The sequence below is a fragment of the Bufo gargarizans genome, chromosome 1, assembly GCF_014858855.1.
Source record: "Bufo gargarizans isolate SCDJY-AF-19 chromosome 1, ASM1485885v1, whole genome shotgun sequence".
NCBI classification, from domain to species: Eukaryota; Metazoa; Chordata; class Amphibia; order Anura; family Bufonidae; genus Bufo; species Bufo gargarizans.
The window spans coordinates 729,370,661-729,393,859 of NC_058080.1; the positions used below are offsets into that span (position 1 = coordinate 729,370,661).

The following is a 23,199-nucleotide window of genomic DNA, read 5'->3' on the forward strand; positions in this document are numbered from 1 at the left end:
CACCTCTATGTATATACTTAAATGGACTCAATTGGTAGTCACCCAGACTGGAAGTTGCTAACTAAGGGTACTTTCACATTAGCGGCAGGTGAACAGCCTGTCTGATCCGTCCTGCCACTAGTTCACGTGTGCCCCCGGACTGCCACTCCATCCCCATTGACTATAATGGGGGGCTGGGCCGAGTTCCGGCGGAAGCACAGCGAGAGGCAACCGGACTAAAAGGACTGCATGTCGTACTTTTAGTCCGGTTGCCTCTTGCCGCACCCTGCCTCTTCCGGGGGCACCTGCCGGAACAGCCTGCTGGACTCCCCTGCCGTTAGTGTGAAACTAGCCTAACAAAAAAAAAATATTAAAATCCACACACCACATGAATATGCAAAAAGAGAAAAACTGCAAAACCACTTCATGTTAAACATTGGCTGGGTTGAGATCACGTTAAATAGATGCCATACAGTGCCAGCTGTCACCAAGTTTCATTTCATTGTAAAGAAAAACAAAAAAAGATTTTTTACTGGATTCTGCAGGATGAAAAGGCATAGTGTACTGCATTTTTGTATCTTTTTTTTTTATCCAAATGTATATGTTAAACGTAGGGCAAAAACCATGATGTAAACCCAGCCTTAGACTACTTTCACACTAGTGTTTTTGCTGGATCTGGCAGGATCCAGAAAAAACGCTTCAGTTACCAATAATACAACCGTCTGCATCCGTTATGAACAGATCCAGTTGTATTATCTTTAACATAGCCAAGACAGATCCGTCATGAACTCCATTGAAAGTCAATGGGGGACGGATCCGTTTTCTATTGTCCCAGAGAAAACGGATCTCTCACCATTGACTTGCATTTGGGGGTCATGCTGGATCCGTCCGCATCCTAGGATGGAAAGCAAAATACATGCTGCGGTTTGCTCTCCGATCTAGGAACGTAACTAAACAGAACGGAATGCATTTTTGATGATGCCGTGCTGTTCAGTTCAGTCCCCATTGACAATGAATTGTTTTTTTCCGGTATTGAGCCCCTATGACGGAACTCAATACCGGAAAACCTAAACGCTAATGTGAACGTAGCCTTACATGGAAAATTAGCAAATTTGGATCTAAAAAAAAAAAGCCTCAGAAATCAGAAGTTTCAGGCACTTTAAAGATCATCGTTTATTTACTGTATAATAAAAAGCTAGTATACAGAGGGAATCTGATAACGGCAACAATCATCCTAACTTCCCACGTCTGGCTTTGTTGCTCTCGGTTAACATTGCACGGCCTATAAAAAACCCCATTTACTGTGCTGCTCTGGTGACCGCATGTACAGATCCCATGGGCAGCGGGTGGGGGAGAATTAGCATCAACATATTCTATGTACAGAGCAAAACTATGGAAGAAATGTGACGGGCAACAAGGAGCTCAAACATTACATGTGCTAAGCCGCAGAATTTCACACACACATTTATTCATAGATATATATATATATAAAAAGAAATAAGTTGTTGGAGGGTTTCAATTCCTTGTAATCAGAATCTGTAGTTGCAAACACGCGCATGCAACGCTTACCAGCACTGATCGTGTGATGGGGTGGAAGCCTTTTTTCAAAGGACACAATAGTGTTAGATTGAAGAAATTAAATATAAAAAAAAAAAAGCAATGGTCACAAAATAGCAAGGAGAAAAATAATATAAAAAAAATCACATACATAAAGGGGAAAAATATAACCATGTAACAGGTCAGCGACGCTACCAGTAAGTGCGAACATGAAGAAAAACAATGCACAGTGACTGTGGATCATTCCTCTGTATGCTTGCGATGGTAACCCGCAGGGCCCAAAATGTGCAAGAGACTGGGCCGGACATCCAAAATACGGGACGCCAGTTTTAATTTTTTTTTAATTATTATTTACACTACTTAATGGAATGTTCCCCCATCCCAAAAATGGCTTTCAAAAACCACGGGACTTCTCTATGGTAAACAATTAAAATAAATCTGAATCTAGTAAATGTACAGAAGGGGAGAGAAGCAGCTTAAAAGGGGGAAGGGGGGGGGGAGTTAAAAAGGTTTTTGTTTTTTTAACTCTGAAATAACTGATGTGACATGAGGAGAAATGGGACAGAGCCATTTGAACTTTGGTGACTACAAGGCCTTTTTGTGAACCGCGTTTCAGGATTGTAAACCACCACACCAGAAATGATCTGCGCACTTCTGGATCACAACGTACTGGAAACCAGTCTGTGAAGTGCACAAACTTAAGGGGTACTGGAATGCCAATATGGCAAGAAGTAGTTCTCTGTGAACAGGAACGCGTCAGCATCGTTCTGAGACGAGTCAAAAGCAAAAATTTACTGAGAATGTCAAGCGGAAACGACTGGCTTTTACTTTGAATGAACAATCCCGTCCACTGGTTTCACTTCGTAAAGGTGGCCACGACGGCCCATAGGATTTCGTTAGCGTTGGGTTTCATGGCCTCCACCTCAGGGTCTAGATCGAGGAGCTGTCGCACTCTCTTCATGGCCAAGTCATACTGGTCGTCTAGCAGCGGGGCGAATGCGTTCTCGACGACGTCTGAGGAATGGGCTAGGTAGATGAGGGCCAGCAAGCGCTTGTCCATGCGGTGAGGATCCTTCACCCACTTGTCGAGAACGGCTTCCTGCACTTTCTTGATGAGACGCTGCTTGATGTTATTGTTGGTGAGAGGGTGCGTGGTCATGTCGAAGAGCAGGAAGTTCTGTTTCTCTGTTGTCAGGACACCTTTTTCCACAAGGTTCTTTGCCAAACGTTCACGTACGTTTCGTAACTGAAAATGGAGCTTTAATGGGTTCCAGGTCTCGCCTGAAAGATACAATAATGGCTGTTAATGCTGGGTCCAGTATGAGCGCATCAGCACAACTTTAATTTTACATAGTAATGCAATCTGGCGCTTACCGGATTATTTTTCAAAATATGCTTAAAGGGAAGCTGTCAGATTCATGCTGTCCTCCCTAATGGCAGCATGAAACACTGACAGGCACCCCCATTATAAAAATAATAAATAAAAAAAAACACAAATAGAGCTCCTGGCACATCCCCTCTGGCTTCTCTCCACCCAGCTGGGCTTGACTGACAGGTCACTTTGCAAACACAAATAGCTACGCTGGTTGGGGAGAAGCCGGAGGGAAGGTAAGCAATACTTAATGTGTGGAACTTAAAAACTTCAGTGTTTGCACTGTCCCAGATATAGCAGAGCTGGAGTCCTGTCACTACAAACCTGCTCACATGAGAACAAGAGAGAAACTGCCTAAATGAACCAATGCAGAGGCTGCTGAAATCACAGGACTACATAAACAAGTTTCCTCTTCTGGACAGCTTGTAATTTCCTGCTTGGGTAACACTATTCAAGTTACTTTAAGCCAGGCATGCTCAACCTGCGGCCCTCCAGCTGTTGTAAAACTACAACTCCCACAATGCCCTGCTGTAGGCTGTTCGGGCATGCTGGGAGTTGTAGTTTTGCAACAGCTGGAGGGCCACATGTTGAGCATGCCTGCAAGCCATCTACTACATATCCATCTCTCTCTCAGGACTGCAGCAATTCAAGTCTGATCCTACTGTGCACGTACCCAAAATATGGAAGTGAAGAGCGAATGAAGCCTGCAAGTGAATGTTGTTAATAGACAGCATTGAGCATTCACTTATTACAGGGCTTGTCCGAGACATAGAGGACCTTTAATGGGTCCAGACTTTATAAACTAAGTATCAGAATATGTAGGGCATAGTGCAGGGATCTAACTGCACTTACTATTTTTTCTGGGCACCGCTCCGTTCGCCTGCTGCGTTTCCCGTTAAATTCTCCCACCCTGTATGCTAATTTTGACTGCCGGGACCCTCTCCAATCAGGTATTTGAAGGGGCCGCAGTGCCCCAGCTCGTGAGGTCATGCTCATAGGGTCACATGGCCTTTCTGCAGCCTAGTTCTAATCAAGTGAATGGGACTGAACTGTAATATCAACAAGCACAGCTGTTATAAAATGTACAAAGCTGCGTTTGGTACATTGTGAGGATGACGCTTTACCTGGTAGCCGGACACGACTGATACATGTGCACTGCACTTCAGGCAGCGTTTTTCAGTCCGGCTCTGTCTGACACGGGGCGTCATTAGTGATGCACAGGATAAATATGAACGATTCCATAGAAAACTATGGAATCAGTTCTACCTTCCGTTCCTCTCCCCTACATCACGCCGGAGGGGAACTGGATATATGTGGAGATGGCCTCAGTCCCATGAAACGCGATTTGTACAACCCATTTAGGCTGTGTACAACAGATGAACATGGCTCAAGGAACGCCGGCGCCAATGAAAGCCTTGATAAAAAGTGTTTGGGTTAATTTATACTGATTTCAATACGGGTTCCCATTGCCTTGTTATTAAAAGTCACACTGGCTCCAGGATTCTTAAGGTCACGGTCATTTGGCTGTAACCTTCTAGGTGACGGATGTACATTTCTAAAAGCTCTGGCAACTTGGATACAGGAAAAATTCCAGCAGCAGGATAAAGACTAGCCTGCCATAAGAAGTGCAAACACAAGGACAGGAATATATAAATAATAAAATAAAAATATATATATATATATATATATATATATATATATATATATATATATATATATATATATATATATATATATATATATATATATATATACACACACACACACACGACAAGTATAAGGGATCCAAGATTCACTAGTGTAAAAAAAAAAATCCAAATGGCAGGACATGCTGGGAGTTGTAGTTTTGTGACATGTGGAGATCCACTGTTGGTTACTCAGCCTTCATCCAATGTTAATCTTTGTCATTTCTGCAGTCACAGATCTGTGGTCGCGTGCACACGTCCATATTTTGTGTCTGTCCGATCCGCATATTTTGCAGATTACACACGGAGCCATTCATTTTTATTGGTCCTCAATAGACAGTACACAAATGTCATCACTGTGTTGTCCGCATCCATGTGTCTGTTCTGCAAAATACGGATTGCACATGGAAGATGTCTGTATTTTGCAGACCACAATACAGACTCGGCAGTGTGTATGAGGCCCAAGTGTTATAATGACAGCATAAACAAGACGGACAGTGTCACTTAAAGTGATAAGTAACGTACCACTGAGAAGTTCAATCCAGCTTTGCACGGTCTCTGGGGTTGGGGTTTCTTTTATGTGTTTTAAGGCTTCGTCGAGCATAACATCGCCGGTTGGAGCATCAGATTTGCAGATAACCTGTAAGACACAAATACCAAATGTCAAGTTTCATGAACACAACAGAAGCCACTGCAATTCACAGCTCTGTAAGAAGCATCAGGGAGATTTAGAAGAAGGAGTAGTACACAGAATTTACTGATTTCAGGGACCCCTGCCTAGCACTCAATCCTCACCCAAAATAGTCTGAGTGTGGTCTCTTTGCTTGGTTTTCTGCATCTAGTGTTGAGAAATTCAAGATCATGTGTTTCTTTGGTGCCGACACGATTTTCAGGACAAATGCAAGGATAAAAGGACTTTTTACATTCCTTTAAAATGCACTCAGTGAAAAGCGGCAGCCCAAAAAAAGCTAAAGATAAGCGTGCAGGAAAAGGAGAAAGTGACCCGGACAAATCACCACCCCTAAGTAAAGAAATCCGCGAATATCTGCTATAGTTTTGGATCCACACTGTAAAAATGATATGGGAGACCTGGAGACGGTTCCAAGGCTTGACTCCAGATTTATGACATTTAGGGTGCATTTACACGATGGTCAGTATTTTACGGTCAAATACAGCAGACGTCCACGTGACTCATGTTGCTTCCTTTTTCTGTGGACCCACTGTAACAATGCCACAATTCAGACAAGAATAGGACACATTCTATATTTTTTTTTGTGGGACTGCGGAACGGACATACAGATGTGGACAGTGCAGTCCCTTTTTCTTGAGGACTGACAGAAATGAATGGGTCTATTGGCAATCCAGAAAAAATGAGGACAAAAAATACAGTCGTGTGAATGGGGCCGTAGGGGAGGTTTGTGCTCCTTGAGGTGATGCGAGGATAAAAGGGGTTTTCAGAAGTACAATACTGATGGCCTATCCTCAAACGGTCAGACACCCGGCATCGCCTCGGATCACCTGCTTGAAGAGGCCACGGCGCTTTGGTAAACGTTGGCACTACATTTTTTTCCGAAAGCGTAAAAATACTTCTCTTACCATTTTCAAAGTATTTCAAGTTTGGCTCTGAGTCGGTCCTTAGCACCTATCAGACTGTGTTCACACACTATAGGTAGTTTAGCGGTAGGACCCACGCCACACTGAGATACCTTGACGGGGTGCCTTGGGCTCCGATATGTTCCTGACTGGAATATATTGGCCAAAGTCTCAGTTTTTAACATCAGCGTGAGGGTCTAGCCAGTATGGTCCGTCACATATTATTGTGGTGCACCTTTTTTCAGTGATTCAATTATTAGCCCAAGTACGAAAGTTGCAGTTATTAAAATAAATAATACGAATGCATAGATAATGTTAAGAGGTTGCCATTCATGCAGGGAAACCATTACTAGTCGAGTTAATTGTATTCCATCAGAAAATAGCAAATTTAGACAAACCCGACACTTCTTGAAGCATCAAATCAGTCACGCAGAGGTGGCAGACAGCAGAGGTGGCAGACAGCAGAGGTGGCAGACAGCAGAGGTGGCAGACAGCAGAGGTGGCAGACAGCAGAGGTGGCAGACAGCAGAGGTGGCAGACAGCAGAGGTGGCAGACAGCAGAGGTGGCAGACAGCAGAGGTGGCAGACAGCAGAGGTGGCAGACAGCAGAGGTGGCAGACAGCAGAGGTGGCAGACAGCAGAGGTGGCAGACAGCAGAGGTGGCAGACAGCAGAGGTGGCAGACAGCAGAGGTGGCAGACAGCAGAACTTTAGAATGCGAAACCAGAGTGGAGGACTGGAGGCAGCAGTGGTGGTCTGGCAGCAGTGGGTGGCTTGATGGGATGGAGGAACTCAAGACTACCTAATGCTATACCTTTAGTTGTCTCACTAACCAGTCCAAGCCATCTGTTAGGGTATATTCAGACAGTTAAGTCACCATTTTTACTTTGAGCTTGTGTCTACCACAATGTGTCAAAAAAGTTTTTTTTTTTTTTAATTACTGCAATAAAACTACAACTGCACCTTCTGAATACACCTGGCAGGCACTGGCTGGAGGCAATAAGCCTTGAGCGCTTAGGCCACACCGACAGCTATTCATTACCTGCCGGGGATCCAGCTAGGGGCGGGACTAACTGCTGGACATGGTGACAGACAGCAGCTCAGCGAATCAGATCATGAAACAGGAGTCAATGGGAGAAGCTGCAGAACACTCCACCCACCCAGCCAATTAGAGTAAGGTGCAATGGGGCGGGAGTTGAGCTGCTCACAGTGCGTTCATTAACAGCAGGGAAAGCCTCATGTGTATTTTTCTTTTAGAGAATAAAATTGCCTGTGCAGACATCTATGATACTTGCACAGGTGTAAATGTGACCTTTGGTTGCAGCCCCCTCACAGCGCCGTACATTGCATAGTGGCTGTACCCAGGTCCATTCCTTTGAAGGGGACCGAGCTGCGCCTAGGCCATGTGACAGGCAAAGGTGACATCACTAACCTAGAAAGAGGCTGCAGCCATCACCATAGGGCCAACACTGATCGGGTTGGGTGCCTGGCATTGGATCCCCACCAATAGGTCACCCTTTACTATGATGATCATTTGAAATATTAACTTCAGGAATTGTAGAATGCACACAGGAATAGGCAACTTGTGTGGATGAAAGGCAATTCCATCTATGAGAAAGTTCTTTGGAGTTACAGCAGTAAAATAAAGGAATTGCTTCATGCCATGGGTGATAACGCCAATTTTACTAAGAATTTAATCCTAAAAATACGAAACTAAATGTGGACACATCATAATCCGTCTGTACTTCCGTTTGCCGTCCTATTTTGGCGGAGATTGGCTTGTAGCACACAGCCGCAGGGGACGCCACATGCTGCCTCCGTGGCTCTGCCTTGTGCATGCCTTACAAGTGGTTTTTAAAACCCCGTTAGAGGGGGGAAAACCATGTACAATCTGCAAAAGATTGGAGGTGAGCACATGCTTTTAGCCTTAGGACAATCATACTATGGGTCCGATTTGCTAATCATATAGATGGCATAGTGCCTCAGACTGGATGATGAACTTGGTGCAAGGATGGATGCTTGTCCAAATTCTACACCAATAATTGGTTGACTTAGGGCTGTTGCACACGGGCAAGTGCAGTCCGGAAATCACGCTACCTGTGTGAGCGTGATCCTCCATTCTGGACACTGCTGGTCTTGCATGAGCGCATGGCATTATACTGATTTATAATGCTGTGTGCCTCTGCATGACCTTATTGCTACAGAATCAAACTGACAGCTTTATGTCAGTATGATCCTGTCGAAGGAAGGTCATGCAGAGGCACACAGCATTATAAATCAGTATAATGCCGTGCGCTCCTACAAGACCAGCAGTGTCCAGAATGAAGCATTACACTCGGAGAGTGATTTCCGGACTGCACGCGCTCGTGTGAAAGAGCCCTTATTATTAGAATTTTACACCACAATTGTGCAATACGGCATATAAAACTAGCAGTTGCAGAGAGAGCAGAGCCTCTAGGTGTAACAACAACACCCCATTGCTCCTAGAGGCTCATTTGCATATATTAACCCCTTCCTGACAGTGATTTTCCGTTCTCATATTTGGCCCCTTCCTTACCGGAACCCTGAACTTTTTTATTTTTCGATTCACATAACCATATGAGGGCTTGTTTTTTGCGGGACACATTGTACTTTCTAATGACACCGTTTAATATGGCATACAATGTAGTAGGAAGCAGTGAAAAAAAAATCCAAATGGAGTGGAATTTTGAAAGAAAAATAAAAGAAATTTGCCAGTTTAACGGGTTTTGTTTTTACAGAGTTCACTATGCAGTAAAACTGACTTGTGTTCTTCATTCTCCACATCCGTATGATTATGGCAATACCACATAGGTATAGTTTTTCTAGCGTTTTAATACTGAAAAAAAAAAAAAAAATATTTCATCGCCATATTCTGACTCCCATAACTTTTTTTATAGTTATGCCTACAGAGATGTGTGGGGGCTCATTTTTCGTGGGGCGATCTCTAGTTTTTGATAATACCATTTTTGAATGTGTGTCACTTATAAAAATTGGGAGGCATGGTGATGAAAAAAAAAAAACGGTGAATTGACCACTGTTACAGCATTCCCTATATGGGATAATTTTATTTTTTACATTTTAATAGTACGAGTGTTTTTGCACACGGCAATGCCCAGGACGTTGATTTTTTTCTTTTTTTTGGAGAAAGGGAGACGATTAGAATATTAATATTTGTAAAACTTTTTTTTTATATCTATCTCTCTATCTATAACAGGCTCATTACTTTGAATGAACGCCTTCCCTGATCTCTGCCGGGGGCAAGTCGTTCCAAGGTCATGAAGGCTCCCGCTTCTGGGTTTCTGACTTCTCAGATGCTGTGGTGACCATGGCCTCTAAGAGTTTAAATGTTCGCGATTGGAAGTATCGCTGGTTGAAGACATTAGCCGCGGGTGTCTGATGTATGAAAAAGCAGGCAGCCGCTAGCTATGGCGCTCGATCTATTCTGGAGTAGACCCCATCTTTAAAGAGGACCTTTGATCTGTTTTACTTATAGGAGCTAAATACCTGTACTTGGATGAATTTACAATATAAAAATCTAGAGAGATTAACAATCTGGATTATTCCTACCTTTCTTGACAGTAGACTTTTGCGCCTCAGTCCACCAGCTTCCAGGGAGATCCGCCCTCTGAATGCCAGCTCAATCAACATGCACCCCCGCAGACCCGCAGATATGCAGTCATTCCAGAAGGATGTGTAGCCCTGGAAGAGAGAGCACAAAAGACTTAATAATGGCTTCTTCCAGTCACATAGATACAGTCAAGCGCAGTATAGTGTACGCCCGGTGGGTGTCTAATGTTACACCGCTAATCTCATCCAGGTGCTGAAACCAATGAGCAAGAGATTCACAGGGAGATATGACATTAGAAATGTCTGAAGGTTTACATGCGTGTACCTCCTGAACGGACAACGCATTTCAAGAGGAACTTTCATGGAATTTTTGGGGTTAAAAGGGTTCTCTGGGAATTAAGAAAATGAAAATACTTAATTATTACTTTATTAATAATATATTCTCAAATACCTTTCATTTATAATGGCTCGTTTTGTCTGGGGAGCAATCATCAGGGGAAACAAAATGGCCGCTGTCCTGATCACACACGAGGACAAGTTACTTCACAACACTGAGGCAAAGAGCTGCCTCATCCTCATCTCTACTTGTCAGGGATTATGATCCTGAATACAGATAAGAACTTTAGCTGAATCTCTGGGGAAATTTAGTTCATGAGGAGACATGAAGTACAGAGAGGACGGACAGACTGTGGTAATGGAGACTAAACCACAGCTGCTGCTCATCAGCCTCACCTCACCCTCCTCTCATGTCTCATCATCTTCTCCATTCCCACAGAGATTCACCTGTATTCAGGATCATGATTCCTGACAAGCAGAGCAGAGAGGAGGATGAGGCAGCTCTATGGCTCATTGTGGTGAAGTAACTTGTCCTCCTGTGTGATTAGGACAGGTTTTGTGTGTACTGATAGGACGGCGGCCATTTTATTTTTCCTAATGACTGATCCCCAGACAAAACAAGTCAGTCATTCTAAGTAATGAAAGGTATTTGGGAATATATTTATAGCAAAATATTTTTATTATAATCTTTTTAATTCCTGGAGAACCCCTTTAAGTACCTTTACTTGCGGGGTACCCTCCACTGATGCTGCCACGATTGTTCTTTTTTCAAATACCCCTCGCATGCCTCGCTGTGCCCCCCTGCAGTATTCACACCCAGTATGTTAATACTGAGCATTTGTACAGTGAGGAGGAGACGCCAGGGTTTCTCAGTGGGCATCTCCTCCTCCCTGGCTGTGCCACGGTCCAAACTCAGCGGACCATATCACTAGAGCTGCGCAAAGTGAGCTTCGAATGCTTAATCCGAAGTTGCTTCGTTCAAAACTTCTGATTAATACTGTATGGAGATTCATCTCCGTACAGTATTACAATATATGAGCTCCGATGAGCTGAAGAGTTCGGTTTCAAGTTTTAAAGTGCGACTTCGTGAATAACTTACTTTGGCTCATCGGATGGCCAATTCACATTGTTCGCCCGCGAACACATGCGGGCTGCCATCTTTTCTCACAAGTCCGGCGATGCACAGGTAAGCCCTCGCCTGTGCGCGAGCCGGTCTGAAAACAATAGAGGTCAGCGGGGCAGGCAGTTCCGAGAACAGCCGCCGGGGGCCTTCATCGAGTTGTTCTCGGAACTACCTGCTCCTGCTGACCACATTTGTTTCAGACCGGCTCGCGGCACAGGTAAGGGCTTACCTGTGCCTCGCCGGACTTGAGAGAAAAGATGGCAGCCCGCATGTGTTCGCGGGCGAACAATGCGAACTGGCCATTACTGCAGAGCTGGCCAACCTGCAGCTCTCCAGCTGTTGTAAAACCACAACTCCCACCATGCCCTGCTGTAGGCAGACTGGGAGTTGCAGTTTTGCAACAGCTAAAGAGCCGCAGGTTGGCCATCCCTGGTATAGTATTTCGACGTTTTGAACGAAGCGACTTCGGATTAAGCATCCAAAGGTCCCGTCGCTCAACTCTACATATCAGCTCTCCTTCCCCGTGGCTGTGCTGCACTCCACAGCGATCACACACACAACGCACCTTCACAATTTGCTGACGTTCCCATCCTGTTCTCGGGTTCGTGCTGCAGTGATGGCGTCCTGACACAGAGACATGTGACCACTATAGCCAATCAAAGGCTGTTACAGGTTACCACTGCAGCCAGTATCTGGCTGCACAGTCACCTGTCCCCGAGTTAGGATGCCTTTGTGAAGTATAGAGCAGCTGGGGACTGGGCACCAGGTAATCAGACCGGCCAGGGGTTAGGATGAGAATTTCTTGTCACTGATTTTTCAACCTGCTGAGACATTTTAAATAAATATATTTTTTCCCCATGCGACAAACAGCTGAATGTATACAGGGGGTTGCCCCACCACAAACACAGGGTAGAAAGTAAGTATGTGATAAGCGGGGTCCACTGATGGGTTCACAGAAACGGGGGTCCCGTGTTCCCCAGTCCGGAGCAGGCAGTCACATATGTCTATAACGCTGGGCCATTGTACTCTATGGACTGGTGGAGATAAAGCACAGCTCAGCCATCTCCAGATGTACTACAGTAGACTGGAACGGCAGCGGACATGGGTGACCGCCTGGTCCATACAGATCTCATCCCATGGGACTACCCTTTAAGTAAATCTGTCACATAACCCTGAACATGTGGTACAAGTTGCCGGTATAGCAACGCACAAGTCACTACTATATGCTACTTTGGGGCACAGTGGCTGATAAGCATTGAGCAAAGGCTGATCAGTGTGAGGCCCAGACAGGGAAAACATGACACACACATTGCAGTGTGCAGGTTTCCAGGAGCTTTAAAGGGTTACTCTTTAACACTGGGGGGCATATCACTAGGATATGCCCCCAATGTCCGATTTAAGTGAATGCGGAGCGCACACGGGCCGGTGCATTGCGGACCCGCTGTATGCGAGCCGGAGCTACAATGGAGCTCGTGAGACCTGCCGACATTACTGGAGACTTCTCTGTCACCTTCACAATAAAGTCCACGACAAATCTACGGCAAAGTCAGCGTAAATTACAAGCGGATTTTGAAGCTTATTTTACTACAGATTTTACTTCTTTGTACTGCTGAAATCAGTCGAGGAAATCCACAGCATGAGGGCTCATGCACATGAACATATTTTCTTTCAGTGTCCGTTCCAATATTTTTTGCGGACCGTAGACGAAAGCATTTATTTCAATGGGTCCGCAAAATAAAATAAAAAACACGGAAGTTACTCCATGTGCATTCCGTTTTTTGTATGTCCAGTCTGCAAAAAAATATAGAACAGGTCCCATCATTGTCCGCATTATGGATAAGGATAGGACTGTTCTATTAGGGGCCAGCTGTTGTGTTCCACAAAATACGGAATGCACATGGACGTCATCCATATTTTTTTGCGTAGCCGTGTTTTGTGGACTGCAAAATACATGAGCCCTTAATTAGCATGTTGCTAAAAGGGACATGTCCTGCATGGACATCTGCAGAAAGCAGCTGAACAGATATCCTGCGGTCAGGTGCAGGGCTCATTCCTCCCGGCTTCATCTTCTGCTGGAGACCAGCTCTGTGCACTAGCATGACATCATAGGCAGACAGGAAGGGGGCTTGACACTGCACGAGGACGACGCAAACGTCAGCAGTTATTAACCAAACCTTCCTCCTGTGTGTGCAGGGATACTAAGCACTACCACTAGACAGAGCTACCAGCCTTCCCAGGTGCCTGTATGTCGCCTGCCTATATAGCCAGGGAGGACTTCACTGTCTAGGTAAATTTGACATTCATCAGCGCTGGAGAACTGGATTACAAGTGGAGCCGTACACACTGTCCAAATAATGTTACCATTACATAGTGCAAATAACCCAGCTTTCCCAGGACCCTGAAAGGCAAATCTGCCTCACTATAGCATTGTTTAGGAGTGGGAATGGGGATTTATTTTGTTATATTTTGCATCCTGCAGTCTATTACACTTCCACATGGTAATATATCTGCTTTTCCAGGACCTTAAAAAGGTAAATCTGCCTTGCTATGGAACTATTTAGGAGTGAGGAGAAGGATTTATTTAGGTAGACTTATTATAGCAGTCCCTATTACAGTCCACATAATATTAGGGCTGCAACGATTCATCGATGCAAAAAAAATCCACGATGCAGTTTCCCTCACGTGACCACGGAGTGTAAGTGAAGTCTTTCACTCATCGCTCCGTTGCCTCCCGTTGGCACCGCGCTGCAGGGCCTTGCGTGTACACATAGTCAGCGCGCTGGCTGACGCTGTGTGTGACGTCAGGTCCCACCCAGTGCATGCTGGGAAGAAGACGCAGTCCGTCTCCTGCAGACTCCTAGTTTCTGTCATCAGAAAAAATGGGTATTAACCTGGCTGACCTTAGCGATGTGCTAATGTCAGCTGAACATAACTATATTAGTCCCATGTCACTATGTGCTGCCGTTATTGAGAAAAACAAACTTTTATAATATGCAAATGAGCCTCTAGGAGCGGGCGGAGGCTCTGTTCGCTTACCTCTTTCCACGCCCTTCCACACTTGATTGACAGGGCCAGACCAGTGTTGGTCTCCTGTCTGCCGGGGAAATCTCGCGCCTGCGCCGTCCCGTACACGGCGCAGTGAGGGAAGGACGTTCGCCAACAGCCCGCTTCCTCACTGCGCCTGCGCTGAATAAGTCAGCTGTCGGCAAACGTCCTAGGCGCGAGATTTCCCCGGCAGACAGGAGACCAACGCTAGCCTGGCCCTGTCAATCAAGTTTAGCAGGGCGTGAAAAGAGGCAAGCGAACGGAGCCTCTAGGAGCAGGTCTAAGGCTAAACGCACATCGCTAATGTCAGCCAGGTTAATACACATATTTCTGATGACAGAAACCCTTTAATGACCAGGCATGGGGTCTGGTTTACATTACTGTAAAGTGCAAGGCCAGTGGGCAGTCAAAGGGGTTAGAATCCACACCGCTGGTCAATTAACGCTGTAGATTTTTTTAATTATTATTATTTTAAGCAGCCTGTAAATTATTTTGGTGATCCTTCTCATATGGACAGAACCTAACTCCCTTCTATTTATGTGAATGGGGTTGTTCTTGACAATATGTGTATAGATTTCGGTAAGCCCCGTTCAGATGTACGGGGGACATAAATTCTGCTGTCTGCAAATTCAGCAAAAAACTGCAAGGCTAAACACACACACGGGGAAGACAGGCACAGAGACTATAACAGCAAGCGGAGGAGAAGCTAACCTCATCATGCACTGCGGATACTCTCCATGTCCACTGAAAATGTCAAACCTATTAACTTTTCTTCTTCTTTTCAGAACCCACACCAGCAGATCTATAACAAGTCCTCACGATGGGATGTGGATTTGCCACAGAAACATTTTGCAGCAAATGTGTCTTTTGTGCATTTACCCAAAGTCTACCCATTTCTGCCGCTTTACTCTTGCCTTTCAGACGCCAGGGATCGCTGTAATGGAGAATATAGCGATTGTCCCGGGAACAGACCGACAGATTGGGGACTTCTACAGGAGGATCAGCAGCCCCAACACTTCCATGGTCATGATGGTATATGTATGGCAGCCGTGGCTTCCCTTACTAAGGACCTGCTAACTGTTGGGTGTCAGAGCGGCCAAAACCTGCAGCAATCAATTGATTGCAGCCATCCTACAACCCCTTTAAGAAACACTGTATAGTAGGGCTGCACGATATGGGAATTTTATGCGATTGCGATTAGGGCCCTAAAAATTGCGATAACGGTATGCGATGCGATATTTTAAGGGAATTGTGCTAGAGGTCTATTTGCTTGGATTTTCAAGGCAAAAGCACACACAAATTACTGATAATGCAGAAATGTAGTTATGCTTAACCCAAGAACTGAAATGCACAGTGTTTTTCAAAATAAAACATCTTTTACTAAATTAAATAACATATTTGCATTACTGCAAAAGTACAAAATACAAAACTTGCCATTTTCTTAATAGCACTGCACAGAACAGATAAATAAAATAGAATAAATAAAAGAACATTTGTTCATTAAAATAACGACTTGCCTCCAGCCCCTCCTCCCTCCCCGCACTGTGACTGATGCATCGCCGGCCGCGCTGTGCAGCATAGCGGCCGGCGATACATCCGTGTCAAGCACGTAAAAAGTCAACCATCGCTTTATAAGGCGCACTGCCATTTCCCCCTACTTTTGGGGGGGAAAAAGTTTGTCTTATAAAGCGAAAAATATGGTAATATAATTGCAGCATTTTTGGGTCGGCCAATTGGCGATATGGCGATTAATTGGGCGATATATTGTGCAGGCCTACTGTATAGTCACACCAGTGCACAACTACTTGGGCTTTGTACACATTTGCATTAAGGGGTCCCATCAGTTTTCCTCAGCTCTGTCCACTGTACAACAGATAGAACTGTGTGTGGCACTACCCCGAAACTGACCTGACAATCAGATATTCGGGGCCTATCCTGAGGACCGGTCACCAATAGTGAAATCCTGGACAGTCCTTTTCTAAATGTATAGGACATCGTCCTAGAAATTCTTCTTAGCAGCAAACAGGGACACATGCCACCTACGATGCCCCATGCAGAAAGCGCTCCAGTGTCAGACACAGCTTGGTACTGTGCCCACGATTACACTACAGGATCTGTAACGCGTCCAACTGCGGCACTGACAACCCACAAAAATGTGTAACGTGACACGGATAACACCCATGTAATGCTGGGCGCCAACAGACCAGAGACAGGACGGAAGAAAGTCCGAGGAGGACGAGAGACGAGCTGGACACCAAACTAAATAAAGCGTGGAGACCGCCGCCCTTTAAAGGCTAACTTTAAAGGGGTATTCTGGTAAGATGAAGTCATCCTCTATCCATTAAATAGGGGATAATTAATACATCAGTGAGGGTTTGACTTTAGGGATTCTGATTAGTCATGGAGCGGCTGCTTCATTCATCTCTATGGGTCTGCGCTCTGCCATAAACGCGCCATTCATTGCTCTTCTGACCAGCGGCTGCCCCAGTCCTCAGACTCCCGCTGATCTCACCCTTATCACAGGATAGCGGACAACTTTATCTTAACAGAGCACACCATTAAATCCTCAGACAACCCCTTTAAGGATGGACCAGACCCCCAAATGCATTTTTTGTACTTTGTGAAAGGGCTCATCATATGTCGACTACGATGGACAGCGATACACGTGTGTCACTCGCTGCTTCTCTAGAGGTTTTACGTTGGCATTTCTTCCCCACGGGATATAGGGCACCTCCTCCCAACCATCTTTACAAATGCAGCCCCCACACTGGTCAGTTGGTCCAACCAGCAGTCTAAGGCCACTTGCCCACGAACTTAAGGGCCCCGTGCTGCGGACAGCAAATTGCGGTCCACAATGCACGGGCACCGACCGCGGGGCAGCCGCAATTGGATCGCAGACCTATTCACTTGAATGAGGTCCGCGATCCGTCCGTTCCGCAAAAAGGATAGAACAAGTTCTATTTTTTGCGCAACGGAGCGGAACCCCACAGAAGCACTCCGTAGTGCTTCCATTCCGCACCACATCTCTGGATTTGTGGACCCATTCACTTGAATCTGTGATGCGGAATGCACATGGCTAGTGACCCGTGTATTGCAGAACCGCCGTATGCGGTCCGCAGCACGGACACACAGCCCTTACGTTCGTGTGCAAGAGGCCTAAAGCTGGCCATACCCCATTAGATTCATGCCAGGCTGAACCTGTGAGACCATCTAATGTTAATGGGGGTGTTCTCCCAGCTCTCCCCGAAGGATCAGGCATGCTGGATTTCAACCTGACCATCCTTCTCTTCTCTGGGAGTCTAGGAGAAGCTTACACCCCATGTGTGAGGGAATCAGACGATACAGCCATCTTCTGAAGGGTTCTCCTGTGTATGGCCGCTTAAAGGGAGTCTTTCACGCCGATTCACTGTATTATGTCCACGGCATCCCCCTATTAAAACTGTGCTTACCATATGTTGCTTGCCATCATAGTTCTGCCAAAAAACACTTAATCCATATGCAAATTAGGCTGTGAAGGTGCCTATGCCCCTGGGTCATTTTCATACGAATCCACTCCCTCTCTGCCCGCCCTTGGTCTCTGCTCTAACCTCCCTCCTCCCGTCCGTAATCCCGCGCATGCACCGATGACTGTGATATCGGCGCGTGCGCATTGAATGACCACAGTCTGGCTGGGGCATCACAGTTTACCGTGCGCCGGCCCCGGCCCAACTTACGTTCTTGCCGTGATCACGGCATGAACGCAAGTTAAGCCGGGGCCAGCGCACGGTAAACTGTGATGCCCCGGCCAGACTGTGGTCATTCAATGCGCACGCGCCAATTTCGGTCATCAGCGCATGCACAGGATTACAGACGGGAGGAGGGAGGTTAGAGTAGAGACCAAGGGCGGGCAGACGCGGCGGAGGGGGGAGTAGATTCGTATGAAAATGACCCAGGGGCCTGGGCACCGGCCGTTGTAACGCCGCCCCTGAGCACCTTCACAGCCTAATTTGCATATGGATTAAGTGTTTTTGGGCAGAACAATGATAGCAAGCAACATACGGTAAGCACAGTTTTAATAGGGGGATGCCGTGGACATATTAGGTTAATACGGTGAATCAGTGTGAAAGACTCCCTTTAATATCTTCACTATCCAGGTGGTAACCGTTAAATGCCCAGTCAATACAAGAAAGTGGCAGGGATTTTACACTGGGTAATGGTTTCAGTCACATGCATCAAGAGATGGCACTGACGCCTGTACAGGACATTTTACTCTCTAAAATAAGTATTTGATGCATTAATTTTACCTGCCATTCACGAGCGCAGTGCACGCTATGAACTGTAACAGGCCGCCCAGCAATACTGCTGGTGGCGTACGGCAAGGAGCCGTTATTCAGAAGGAAGCTGCCTATTGGTCAGTTCAGTGGGCGCTCCGTTCTGAAGGGAGACTCGTGCAGCAGCACTGGGGCCCTCACCAACATTGCTGGCGGGGTAGGCGGCCTCCTGGTGGCCATTAGTGAATGCGAATCCGTGAGATGAGCAAACAAAAAGAACACAAATGCTGGGCACATAACTGACCCGAACAGACTCCACTGACTAGAGTGGGATCCGTTCGGGATCTGCATGCCCGGATTTATTTGTCTGGTATTTTTGGCAGAATCTTTGACAAAGGCCCCAAAAGGAGCCTCCAACGCAAAGGCGAACAAGCCCCTAATATTACATAGTCCTACGTTTTATTGATTTGAATGACTGCAATTCTCGTCGTCCTCCTCGACTAAAAATACTGCTCAGAAAAGGTAAGAGAAGTATTTTTGCTCTTCCGAAAAAATTATAGCGAGAACTCTGCACGCAGCCGCAGTAACATTGGCCGGCGCTCTAAAGGCCAGAAATTCACACGACTGAGGCATTAATTCACCCTATAATAAGAACTTAAACCAACAACTCCAGGCGCCAACACCAAGACCGCGATCATTCCCATCCGGCGAGTCCGTGTTCTCTAGGCGACTAGTCAGGACTATTAAAAACTCTGCAAATACTCCGTCACACTGGGTGCACCCCGTGCAGCCGCCCCTGGAGCAGGTTATCATCTGATGTCCTCCATTCCACTATCCACAATAAGTTGCGTCCAGACCTGATGTAGCCTCCTCGTATAACACAGGGCCCGACACCCGGGAACCCAGAAGTCGGTTCCTATATACAGCAGCGCCAAAACGATAATCACCGGAGGCACTCCTGCCACCTACAAACAACCGAAAAACCTGAGAAATTATATTCACAGCTGCAATAAAGAAAGTGAATTATTATAATCAGGATCCCTGAGGCCGCAGGAAGAAACGGGGATTCCTCGTACCTCATGTCTGTCCTGGAGCCGCAGTAATAATTACCTGACATTAAACCCATACATAACACTAAGTCAACTGAGCAACGAGCCAATTACAGAGAGATCGGAAAGCCGCGGGCACCACTGGACAATAGACCTGCACAGCGGGACTTCAGAGATGGAGGGGCATAACATGCTCTCATCTATAGCCACCAACATCAATGATTTTCATGGCTCTTCTAAAAGATGTTCTGTAGCAGCTGGGGAAAATTAGGGTCCATTCACACGTCCGTAGTGCATTGCGGACCCGCAATACACCCGGCCGGCACCCCCCGTAGAACTGCCTATTCTTGTCCTTAATTGCGGACAAGAATAGGACATGCTTATTTTTTTCCGGAGCTCCGGACCGGAAGATCGGGGCTGCGCTCCGGAAATGCAGATGCGGAGAGTACATCGTGTGCTCTCCGCGTCCATTCAGTCCCCATAGAGAATGAATGGGTCCGCACAATTGCGGACGTGTGAATGGAGCCTTAGTGCACAACGCAAACTCAAAAACGTTTTAGGCTAGGTCTACATGACGACATTTGTCGCACCAATGTCGCGCGACAATTTTTATAATGGTAGTCTATGATGTCGCACTGCGACATGCTGCGGCAGTCGCAAAAAATTCATTCGAAATTGATTTTTCTGCGACTGTCGCGTTGCATGGCGACACCATTATAAAAATTGTCGCGCGACAAATGTTGCAGTGTAGTTGTGCCCTATCTGTGTCGTCGTGTAGACCTAGCCTTAGATTTTTAGACTGACGCAAAGCTTAAAGGGGTCGTCCCATTACGCCAATCTGTCTCCTATCCACTGAATGGGGATGTGTCAGATGGGAGGAGGGGGTCTGACTGCTGGGGCCCCTGACCATTACGTGAACAGGGCCATTCGAATGGAACGGTAGATAAACATGCATGTCCGCCGCTCCATTCAACTATAGATATGCGTGACTGCTGCTCCACTCAAATGGTGGAACACGGGCCCCCAGCAAATAGAGCCCCGACAAACACTTATCCTCTATCCTGTGGATAAGTTGTCATAATAGAACAACCCCTTTAAACTTTCTCTTCCAAGGTGTTCTGCAGCTAGCTTAAAGGGGATCCGACTACCCGACGCCCTGCCGATCCGCTGTTTGAGGAGGCGGCGGCGCTCATGCGAGTGCCACTTCCTCTTCAAGATTGGCAGTGCAATCACAAGTTCTCATTCCATTCACTTGAATAGGACGAGCACTTGTAATTACACTGCAAGCAAAACGGCGCGCAGCGAAATCTTCAAGAGGAATTAGAGCTCGCACGAGTGCCACCTCCTAACTGACCGGCGGGGGATGCCGGGAGTCGGACCCTCACCTATCGGGATATTCCTGAGGATAGGGCATCAATATATACCGCCCGCACAACCCCTTTAATAAACTGCTCCCACCATGCTGCGTAACCTGAGAAGAAAAGACTGCCATGAAATGTCTGCCTTCTGCTATGCTACACCCCAGAGTCCACCTGCGCAGCAATGTCTGCCTCAGGAGTGACGTGCCGTTTCGGCACAAGTGGCTGCCGAGGTCTCCTGTCACTCCTAGTCCGGTCGGGAACACGCCATGGATCAGAGCGCGTTTTAAGGGTATATTCTTGCTGTGGTGTACAGTAGCAGCGAAATGTTTAACATTTTCAGAACACTTAGCGGGGGGGGGGGGGGGGGGACTGTGCTTGCGCTGTGATTTGTCAGTCCGCAGCTTTTACCCGTTGCTTTTGCAATGCCTGAATGTAGCAGAGGACCCCCCTTTCCCTTTTTTAAAGCCCATCCCGCCTGCCAGTCACATCTGCCTCACGTCAGACAACCCCGGCAGCACCAATGACACTTGCCCCTAGCTGCTCCCCAACTGATGACTTGCGGCCTTCCTTGGGGGGTACAGACCTTTCCTCTATGCAAACAATATTAAAGGGGTTGTCCAAGTGAGAGACCCCCATTTCCATACACTAGTATGGGATACGGAGTTAAAGGGGTGTTCAAGTAACAAGAAATGGCCTCACCAGTGGATATAGGGTAACGGTTATCAGTGGGGGGGGGGGGTGACCTCCAGGCGCCGCAGTCCACCATGCCCCCTCGGTGGGGACCACCAGTCAGTATTGGCGGCTTTATCTGTAATTCCTCTCTATGTGATGGCCAGTAGGGCACCATGATGAAACCCATGACAGAACCCCCCCAACAGGTCAGTGGGGCCCCCACAGAAGCCATGAGACAAATGTAAACAATGAGGACACATCCCTGAGGGGCTCAGCCTCACCTCCCTGTCCTTGAGCCCGAGCAGCAGCACCTCCTCCATGAGGGTGAGCCTGGCCTCCTTGTCCCCGGCCCGGTCCTCATCCTCCTGCTCCTCCCGCTCGTCGTTCTGGCCCTCGGCCGCCCTCTCCCGGTCGCCGCGGGAGGCCTCAGTGCGGCGCTGCACTAGGCCGGAGTTGCGCTGAGTGACGGACGTCATGTCTGGCGGGGGGGCTGTAATGTAACGTCACACGGGGCGGGGGAGGGCTATCTGGCGGCCCAGGCTGAGCTCATTAGGCCGCGCTCTTCTCCTCCCCCGGTGCTTCTCCGGTTCTGCGCCAAACTGCAGGGACTGGGACAAGCTGCTTCTCAGGATTCGGCCAAGATGGCGGCTCCCGCTGACGTCACCAGAGGATGTGGCACAAACCTTACGAGGAGGAGGAGGTGGTAGACGGCGGAAGTGACGTCACGGGAAGGCGAGACGCGCTGTCAGGTGGTGTACAGGTGAGAGGTGTAAGCACAGACGCCCTCTCCCGGTCATGGCAGAGATTTATCACAACAAGGGGAGAGAGGTGGAGCCTCCCGCAGCAACCAATCAGCTTCCAGCTGTTATTTTTCAAACACCTTTCGTGAAATGAAAGCAGCAACATGATTGGTTGCTAGGGGCAACAACTACATTCCCCCCCTACATTTTTAAGTTTTGGAAAATATAGCCCTCAGGGTAGAGTGTGACTTAAAGGGATTGTGCAGCTATCACATTTGTATTTTATTATGTACCAATTATGTTTAATGATGGCACCACTTATTTAATTATGTTATTGATCATATTTTAATATATATATTTTTTTCAATAAAAGTTTTATTCCTCTCATTTTTAATATAAATTACAGCCGAAAAAGATGCCCCAGCCCCATGAGTGAACTGGTGCAATGAACGAGCTGTTACGGAGAAAGCAAATAACCACAAAACCAGGAAAAATCCATCTGCTCCACCTATTTCAATGCTGCCCCTGAACCATGCGGCCCTAAGCAGGAGCCCAGTTTGCCCTGGTTTGTCATACTAGTCTGCTTTGTAAAACCGATGGTTCCCTTACATCCTAACCAGTGGCACAGATGGGGTATTCCGCCCCCCGTGGACTGGTAGGACAGGTGGAAATTTTATTGACACTTAATAATTAAATAATTAACTAGACCGTCCCACCTCCAATAAAGAGGGGGATCACCCCCAATCCCCTTGTGTGTTTTTTTGGACTGGTGGAGGTCCCCCTCTTGGGGATCCCTGTTCATTTCAATGTGACACTTACCCCTTTGGGGTAACTTGGCTGTTCTTCATTC

At 46.8% G+C, this 23,199-nt stretch overlaps 1 protein-coding gene and 1 long non-coding RNA gene across 2 annotated transcripts in view; one reads left to right on the forward strand and one right to left on the reverse strand.

Moving 5' to 3' along the window:
• Positions 1-1,134: 1,134 nt before the first annotated feature.
• Positions 1,135-22,254, reverse strand: GOLPH3 (golgi phosphoprotein 3). Its single transcript, XM_044276402.1, has 4 exons — positions 21,891-22,254; positions 9,774-9,905; positions 5,119-5,233; positions 1,135-2,817 (listed from the first exon to the last, which is right to left on the reverse strand). Exons 1-4 carry the CDS (start codon positions 22,083-22,085, stop codon positions 2,393-2,395), a joined length of 867 nt encoding a protein of 288 aa, XP_044132337.1. The 5' UTR covers positions 22,086-22,254; the 3' UTR covers positions 1,135-2,392.
• Positions 22,240-23,199, forward strand: part of LOC122924880 — a 45,167-nt gene continuing 44,207 nt past the window's right edge. The window contains exon 1 of the long non-coding RNA XR_006387444.1: positions 22,240-22,369. This is a non-coding gene — a long non-coding RNA (uncharacterized LOC122924880). The remainder of the gene's footprint in view (positions 22,370-23,199) is intronic.